The sequence below is a fragment of the Austrofundulus limnaeus genome, unplaced genomic scaffold (assembly GCF_001266775.1).
Source record: "Austrofundulus limnaeus strain Quisiro unplaced genomic scaffold, Austrofundulus_limnaeus-1.0 Scaffold3, whole genome shotgun sequence".
Taxonomy (NCBI): Eukaryota; Metazoa; Chordata; class Actinopteri; order Cyprinodontiformes; family Rivulidae; genus Austrofundulus; species Austrofundulus limnaeus.
This window is the reverse complement of record NW_013952405.1, coordinates 6242411-6251638: the sequence shown is the minus strand read 5'-3', so window position 1 is coordinate 6251638 and position 9228 is coordinate 6242411. Positions and strand designations below refer to the sequence as shown.

At 38.2% G+C, this 9228-nt stretch overlaps 1 protein-coding gene across 3 annotated transcripts in view; it reads right to left on the bottom strand.

The window, feature by feature from the left end:
• LOC106525369 (DEF6 guanine nucleotide exchange factor) overlaps positions 1-9228 on the bottom strand; it is an 18956-nt gene that overhangs the window by 8118 nt on the left and 1610 nt on the right. The window contains exons 1-6 of one of the 3 annotated variants that reach the window (XM_014019587.1): positions 9091-9186; positions 8430-8673; positions 3508-3648; positions 3232-3417; positions 1087-1314; positions 853-999 (exon numbers count right to left, since the gene is read on the bottom strand). In XM_014019587.1, the coding sequence (XP_013875041.1) occupies positions 853-999; positions 1087-1314; positions 3232-3417; positions 3508-3648; positions 8430-8525 (798 nt within the window). In that variant the 5' untranslated portion in view covers positions 8526-8673; positions 9091-9186. Of the gene's footprint in view, positions 1-852; positions 1000-1086; positions 1315-3231; positions 3418-3507; positions 3649-8429; positions 8677-9090; positions 9187-9228 lie in introns of those variants that run through there. The other 2 variants (XM_014019597.1, XM_014019605.1) reach the window with 2 other exon arrangements.

The window sequence follows — 9228 nt, the reverse complement described above, 5'->3', positions numbered from 1 at the left end:
AATATAATATAATATAATATAAAGGATTGTTCAAGGATAAAAATGTCATAATCTGTGTTTTTTTCCTTAGTTTTCTAGTGTTTCAGTGTTCCCCTGTGTTTCTCTGCCCTGCTCCAGCACTGCCCTTGCTCACCTGTTTCCTCTTGTATTCCTTCCAGGTGTTTCTTGTTGTCCTTAATTAGTTTGCTTTATATTCTGTGTCCTGTGCTCAGTCTGTGTCCGATCATTGTTTTGTACTGTCTTCAGCCAGAGTGGTGTGTTCCGTGTTCCCCTGAGAAGAGTTTGAGCTGCCTTGCCAGCCTTTTTGTTTATTATTAAAGCTTTTTGTTACCCTTTTGAGCCTGCCTGCRCCCTGGATCATTCTGCCTGCACACAATCCTCACAAAAAAAGATATACTATAAGTTTTAGAGACTATAAAGAGCAAATCACTGGTTTCATTAAGCAAAATGTTCACTCCTTCAGAAGCACAATATTACAGTAGTTGACAGTCCTTTTTTTGATTTAGAAAATTTAGATTGTTTTATTTGTTATTGTTTATTGCACAGTCACAGTTGTTTTTATTGCCACAGTGAATGATTCAGTATTTGTTTTATGCCAGATCCCCTTCCTGACACAACCTGTGCAAGACTGCAGCATGACCCCTGAGGCAGAGCAGCCCTTTTCTAAAAGTCCCAGTGAGAATAGATAAATGTTGAAAAYGGCAGAGTTCCCAACAAATGCCAAAGATGAAAGCTGAAACAACGGGTATCCATTTTGTTGCCCTCTCACCTTTGCTGAAGGGAGTTTCCCTCCTTAATGTTAGGAACCACTATAGAGGTGTTTTGACTCATCAAAAAAAAATCAGGTTTTACCTCCACACAGCAGTTCCCATCCAGTACTATGTTCCCTTGGCAGTCTTTGCGGTCCTCTCCTGTGTAGTAGGACAAGTTGCTGGGCCTCAAAGTGAACCAGCGTTCCTTCCAGTTTCTCCTCAGCTGGCCTTTTTTCCACAGATACCCCTGCATGCAGGCAGATCGATAAACACGTCATTGCCTCAAGACGGAGCATTCTGGGAAACAAACCAGACTAACTAATTAGATGTTTACCTCTTTGAGAACATCGCCAACTATCTCCCGATAAACTTCCTCTATAGCCATGCTGATGATGCTTTTATCAATCCCCCGGGTAATCTTCCCAGAGTTCATCATCTGGAGAAAGACCCAGACGGTGATGCTGCTCTGCTGTCCCGAGTCCTGGGAGAAGAAGTCTTCAAATTCAACGCAGTTAAACTCAGTACTCATCCCCATGCATATTTTCTTCAGGAGGTATTCCACCTGCAGAGGAGAGATTATTTAAAGTGATAACATGAAGTGTTTATCAAACGGTTCTGTTTCAGTATCCATTTTTTTCTTTAAAAAAAATAGACCCAACAACACAAACAGCACAGTCTGTATGTTGTTTCAATAAATCTTACTGTTTCCTATCACTGAAGCATTCGTTCTACCACAGCTTGTCTTGTGAAGTGGTCGGCGTGTGAAAGACATACAGAAATAAAACTGGATGGTATTTTCTTAAACTATGAGCGCAGACAAAAATACTCTGTCCTTGCATTTGGGGCTTTCTTTTGGCAGTGGCTGTAAAAAAAAAAAAGCACAACAGGAAACCAAAAAGAGTGTTTGCAAGTGAGAAGCGAGCCCACACTGCTGCATGAAACGAACGCTGTGTTCCATGGTGGAAAGAAGCAAACTTTCAGCCGCGGCTCAAGATCCAGCTCTATTTTTAGGCCACAGATTACTGACCGGAGTCTCAGAATTACAGTCAACACTGGAGCAAAATATCATGAAAAATGTGACTGAAGTTGAAAACAAGAAGCAAAACCAACAAAAACATTTTTTTGTAAGGCTAAAACCTTTTAGACAACTTATGCCAACTTATGAAACTTTTCTTATGTCTAAATTATTAACAAAAGTTAAACATTTGATCAGTTTGTTAGCACTGAAGTAAGTACACACTTAAAAGAGGCTTCCAGTTGTTTTTTTTTTTAATTTCATCTTCATTGTAGAGGTCTTTAAAATTTAAATATGTTAGCATAAGTTGTCTAAAACGTTATAGTATGACAATGCCTTTAGCTGTGTGTTAAAGCAAAAATTAGGTAAGCAGTGCTAAAACAGTAAACAGATACAGTAATTAATGCTAAAACAGCAAAACATTAGCTAAAAGTTAAGATGGAGAAAAAAAGAAACTAAAATTAAGACTAGCAAACTGAGAGCTGTAAGCTGAAATCAGCATAATAGCAGCTGAAATAAAAAAATTAACAGTAGCTAAAAAACAAAAACAAACAGTAGCAAAAAGCTAAAACTAGCATAACAAAAGCTAGTTTTTTTAACAATAGCTAAAAGTTAAAATAAAAAAGACTAAAAACTGAAAATATCAAAACAGTAGCATAAAACTATGATTAGCAAACTGTAGCTAAAAGCTAAAATCAGTATAACAACAGCTGAAATCAAAATAAATTAACAGTAGATAAAAGCTAAAACCAGCAAAATAATAGCTGAAATTTAAAATGGGAAAAACTGACTAAATCCTGAAATTAACAAAACTGTAGCTAAAACCTAAAACCAACATAACTGTAAGTAAAAACTATGATTACCAAACTGTAGCTTATAGCTAAAATCAGCAAAATGGCATCGAAAAATAAAATTAACAGTAGCTAAAATCTAAAACCAGCAAAACAGTAGCTAAAAGCTAAAATTAGAAAAGTTGTAATCAAGAACTAAATAACAAAAAAAAAAATGAAAAAGAATCTAAAAGCTAAAACCATCCAACCAGTAACAACACAGTGGCTAAAAGCTAAATCAAGTAAAACCACAGTCAAAACCTATTAGCTAAACCATAGCTAAAAACCAAAGTGAGCATAATTTTAGCTAACCAAAAAAAGTTAACCAAACCATAGCTAAATGCTAAAGTCAGTAAAACAGTAGCTAAATGATAAAATTAGCTAAAATGAGAATCCCCAATTATTTCAATGAGAAGAAAAACATTAAGTAAAATATATTAAAAAGTATTAAAGTTATAAATACCATAGACATAGCCCTCAGTTCCTGCATGAACTGAAATGTTTGATACCTGGATGGTTAAAACAGCTGAAAGTTTTCTGAAGTATTTAAAATGCTGAGAAGTACAGAGGAAACTATAAGTCATTAAAACACCTGAGACTGAAGGATGCTTACGGGTTTACAGGTTGAACCCACCTCATCAGGAACCATAACCAATGGATACTTGTCTTCAGAGAGAAAATTAAAAAGGCACCAGAGTCGAAAAGCGTCTCTCTCTGGTAGAACTGAGTTGCTGTTTTTATCAGGCTGGTAGTTTTTCTTTGCTGTGAGCGTCCAACAGAGTTCATCTACGTTTTCTTTCTCAAAAGATCCTTCTACAACCTGAAGAAAAAAAAATGCAAGGATTTAAAATAGCCAAATTACACTCAGTATTTTTAAAGAAGCAAAAGGTTTTGCTGGTATTTACTGTACCTTATCCAGGATGTATTTGTTGAGGTAAGGCATATAGCCCTGACTGGAAACTGGGCCATCGTCATCATCCCTGAAGTGCTCCTCTAAAGCAACCGGATCATGTGGGATACTCAGGACTGTGCAAAGGTTGTGGGATAAAACCTGAAGAAAATAAATAAATAAATAAACAATGAACAAGAYAGATTTTCTTTTAAACTTGAGAAAAAACAACCTCCTTAAACAATAACTTAAAATTTAGMTCTTTAGAAAACTGAAGTGTTGGTTTTCAGCTGATTCTGTGGCTCTCTGTGGCACCAGAGCAGCAACACCTCAGACAGGAAGGCACAAGGGCAGGGGTCTGCAACCTTTACGATCAAAAGAGCCATTTAAGCTACTTGACGCACTAATAAAATGTGTTCAGCCACAAAGCAAGCTACAACTGTAATTATCAACTGGTGGTTCGTGGGCCTTTTTGAGGCAGAATTTCATTAAAAACTAGTACAACTGAACTATTCAGGCATTTTTTTACTAACTCTTATTATTATGTAGTTTTTGAATTCTTTAAAGGTAATTCTGATGGATTTGAGAAAAATATAGAAAGAAGTTGGATTTTTTTAAAAGTAAACAACAGGTTAGCATGAGCTAATCAACAGGTTTTACTTTTTGTATCAGTAGTATTGATCACATATTTGCATACAAATTGATTTATTTTGTAGGTATAAAAACAAACAAAAAAATGATTCTGTTATGTTTTCAAAGAGTCGCTGCAGAGGGACCAAAGAGCCACGTGTGGCCCCAGAGCCGCAGGTTGCAGACCCCTGCACTAAGGAGAGTGATGAGGTCAGCTGAGAAAATAATTGGGGTCACGCTGACACCTATTGGGGAACTGGTCAAACAACGCTTTCTGTCGAGGACGATCAGAATCATCAAAGACCCCACTCATCCCAGTCACGTTATCTCTCCTATCCTCAGGCAGAAGATACCGCAGCCTGTCTTGCAGAACAGTAAGGTTCCAAGACGGCTTCTTCCTCACCGCCGTCAGACTTATGAACACTGCATAAATACCCAAGTCTGATTTACAACCTCATCTACCTGCTCAGAATTATTTTTGTTTTTAATCTGCTCAGCTGCTGACCAAACACTCCTTTAACTGTATGTCATCTACCTGTTCACTGTTTTTGCACACATAATGCTGCACATTGCACAAATGCACACATACTGTTATATATTGCACAAATGCAAATGTACGCACCTTACTACATATCTTTTTTTAAACCACCTCTACCTCGATATTGATCTGGATTATACCTCACTGTAGTTCTACTTTATTACCATATATTTCTTCTGTTTTGTTTTTATATGCCTAAGATACTTTACTTTGTTTAATTTGAGTATTTTGAACTCTACATTGCTTTATAGTTTGTCAAACTGTTTATGTCGTGTGCTAATATGCATCGTAATTTCATTCTACAGTGCATCCCTGATGTTATGTTGAATGACAATAAAAGAATCTGAATCTGAAATCAAAAGTCAGAAAAATAAGCCGATTTTCAAGAAGATATGTTTGAGAAACATTTCAAGTTATGCAATATGACAAATTTATACATTTTTTACAGATGAAGAGTAGAAAGTAGACATATAGCAGTACTAGTAGAACTTTATTTCAGACTCAAGGTCCAGCTAATAAACAAAATAACAAACAACCAAACAGATAAACATATCTACCATCATTCAAAAATAAATTAAATTAAATGTAATAATAAACAACTGTACCAGTGTCTCCACAGCTGTGAATGATATTGTGTACATATAGATATGTTTTCACTGGTTTTAGTAAAAGAGTGAAAACATTTTATTCCTTAAACTGGTCTGGGACTTAAATTTAACATATTTTGCAATAATGCTTACAGTTTTACAACATAACTGGTATTAATCCAAAGCAGTTTTGTTGACCATCACAACTGTGAACCATTTGGTGCCACAGGAACTATTTTTGCACTTTCAGGGAATATTTAAACAATAAGAAACTGATCATATATCGAGGCCTAAAGGCTTTGAAAGTCCTCAGTGTTTCCATTGCAGAATCACTAAATAATGCCCAAATTACAAAAAAAAAAAAAAAAATTAAACATGATGTGCTTTTAAATTCTTCATAATTGCAAAATTAAAGATGAAATTGACATACAGTTGGTGTATTTTGCGTGTTTAAAACAAAAATAACATCCTCTTTGGCAAAACTTTTTGAGTTTTTCAGTTATTTGATATTTTGCCCGTCCTTCCTGCAAAAGGTTTTCAGTTCTGTAAGATTCCTGAAGCTGATTTGTTTTGTGTGTGTGTGTGTGTGTGTGTGTGTGTGTGCGCGCGCGCGTGTGTGTACGGGTTTTTCCTACAACGTGTGGACAATTTTCCCAAAAATCCACCCTCGTGGGGACTGAAGTGCATCGTGGGGACCAATGCCTGGTCCCCACGGGTCCAAATGCAAATTACAGGTGGGGGGTTAGGTTTAAGACCAAGGTTTAGGTGAAGTTTAGGGTCAGATAAGTAACTGTGAGGTTAATTGTAGGGTAAATGGTCAGGGTTAGGCTAAAGTCTAAAAAAATGAATGGAAGTCAATGCCCGATCCCCACGGGGTTGATGAACAAACATGTGTGTGTGTGTGTGTGTGTGAGAGAGAGAGAGAGGATGCTGAGATTAGAGCAGCCACATCCAGAACATCAAGATATGTGTTAATGCATTGTTACTCTAGCCTGAAATTCATTATCTTTTTTTTTTGTTGATTTTCTAGCATTTTTACAAAAGACAAAAAAAGGGTTGCTTTATGAAATTCTGCACCAAACAAGTTGTCAGGACCATAGGAAMAGGACTCAAGCATTTAGATTGACGTGAGAATAAGAAAATACAAAATATAAAAATAAAAGACTGACATGGCAGGAAAATTACAAAAAAAAAAACTACAGGAGCAAAATCACGAGGGAGATGAACAAAACGAAAGACATGAGAAAGAAAACCAAGAGGATAAATAGACTGAGTGAGTGGTGAGATAGGTGGAGGCAGCTGAGACTAATGAGTATGGGAAGCAGGTGTTAACACAGGGACTTGGCTGACTGATAAAATAAAATAAAATAGTGAACAATCACAAAAGGGCACACAATTTAAAAAAAAATTAAACCCAAGGAACCAAATGACAAAAACAACTTTGATAAAAACCAAACCCAAGGGTCAGAATATAAATGCTAACATCCTGTTTTTTTATGCTTCACAATAAACTGTTCATGCTTGGAATTGTGGGAAAACAACTTCTGCAGGTATAAAAAGAACAACATTCAGTTTCGGTTGTGGAAGAAGGCATGTTGCATGCTATACGTTGTGTTGTGCATGATTAATAACTTCCCTCAGAGGTGCAGTATTGGTGTGTGTGCATGCATGTGTGTGTGTACTTGTTTCTACAACAAAGTGAGGTCCATTTGCGCCATAGTTACTATCAAAGTGAGGCCTTTGACGTTTGCAGCTTTACTGTGCTTTACTGGTTAGGTTTAGAGGTATGGTGTGAATTAAGTTTTGGTTCAGGTTAGGGTTAGGAATAGACTAATGGTTATTTTTAGGGAAAATGTCTGAGTAATACAAGTTTACAAAAACGAATGGAAGTCAATTCAATGTCCTCAGTTTGATGCAAGTACAAGGATGTGTGTATGTGCGTGTGTGTTGTAGTCAGCAGTATTTCCTGTAGTTGTGAGCAGAATAGGTCACAGGGTTTGAACTTAATACTGATGTCATGTCTCTGGTTCAGTGATTTCCTTCTAATAATTCTGATAAAACACACTGTTAAAATGTAAAGTGGAAGAAAAGATTCARAAGTGCTTTGGGCCAATTGAAGTCACTGTTGATGAGAAGCGAGACAGTTGCAGAGATAACACAGTAGACTCATAAAAACAGAAATATACATTAGTTTTCTACGAGTTAGTAAATCACAGATGGGTGTGTTTTTGAGCAGTGTTACTACTTTTCCACCTTCTTGTCGCAGAGACATCTTGAGCTGTCTGATGATGGCAGACACCTAGTTTCAGTGTGCTGAGCCATAACCACATCCTGCCTCCAAACTCCAGCACTCTAAAACATCTGCCACTTTTTGAGGCCACCGCACACAAACAGCCTTGCCTGTGAGCGCCATCAAGCACAACATGGTGCCTGTGCACGGCCTGCACCCTCATGGGGAGGGGAGGGGAGATGGGGTGGGGTGAGGGATAAGCCCAGTCATGAGGCTGAAGGTGGCTGGAAATGGAGTCAGAGCTACAATAAATGACACAACAGTGAAACCAACAACAGAAATAAAAAGTACAGTGGCTTCATTGAGACAGCGGTGGCAAGACACAACTATCACCAGCATGTTTCCACTGTGTCCTTGCTCTCAATGTAACAATGTTCTTTTTGACGTGCATGCACTCGGTTCAACAGGCCGCTCTCCAGTGCCAGAGGTCTCTCTGCACTACAAGATGGCACGTTAAGGCCCAGCGTGAGCACAGCTTGGAGATGGGGAGGGGACCCACTCATGTATAAAACTGAGAGCAAATTGTTACTCTCCTGCCAGACAGAGGTGCGTATTGTGCTTCCTTTCAGCAGTGTAAGCGTTTCGCACAAAATATAGGGAACAAAATTGTTCCTCGTTGTGGCATATTTCAAAAARAGAATTGCTTGACACAGGAAACGTAGATGATAAGAAGAACACAAGAGCAGTTATTTCCTGGAGCACACACTCCAACACGACTTCAACAACAAAAGTATTTGGTTGGGTTTATTTAGCGAGTTGAGCACCTGGAACCCCTTTTCTTACGCAAGACTCAAGTAGGAAATGAGGCAGCACAAGTAAAAAAGTGTCCACCTTGGCATCAGAAGAAAAATGCTCCTTCTTGTCCCATTTCACCCCAGCAGATGACCCCTTCACTCACCTTCAGCTGAGATTTGGACACTTTCCCACTTTTCTCCAGATCCAGGGCTGTGAAACCGTACCAAATGGACTTGAGCAGCTCAGACCGCAGGTCCATGTCTGCTGCAGCGTTATTTTCTGATTTCCTCTTCTACGTGTCTTCTTCTTCCCTCTGCTGTTGACACGGGTCCCCTGAGTGACAGGCAGACAGGCGCTGTGTTGCAGCTGCAGGGCAGGCGTCTTCAGCTGCTTGTTGACAGCGGCACCTGCTGGACATCATCAGCCACTGACATCGATTGATTGATTTTATTTAGCAGTAATATTACATGTACATTCACATCCAGTACATTTATTATTAGTACTTGGATAAMACAAGAAAGCGAGAAACACTTAATTCCATTGTGGTACAAAAATTAAGTGACAGAGTTATATGGGGGAGAACAATGATGAGAAGTGAGGAACAATGATGGAGAATCCGAGAATGGAACCCTGTGGGACTCCGCATATCACTTTTGTTGTAGTGGGTGTTACGTCTCCAATATCTACATACTGCTGTCTGTTATGTAGGTTGTCCTTGAACCAGTTTACATCTGGTTTCTGGAGCCCCAGGGCTTCCAATTTACATGTGAGAATACTGTGATTCACTGTGTCAAAGTCCTTTTGTAYGTCAAGAAGGACCATACCTGTGAGGTTGCCTTTATCTTGCTGACTTGATGAAATCAGTGACAGACAAAGGGAAGGCTCTGGTCCTGTCTTGTAATGGTAGAAAAGATTTGCATCTTTTAAAAAAAACAATAGCAAAAGAGAATACTATAAGACAG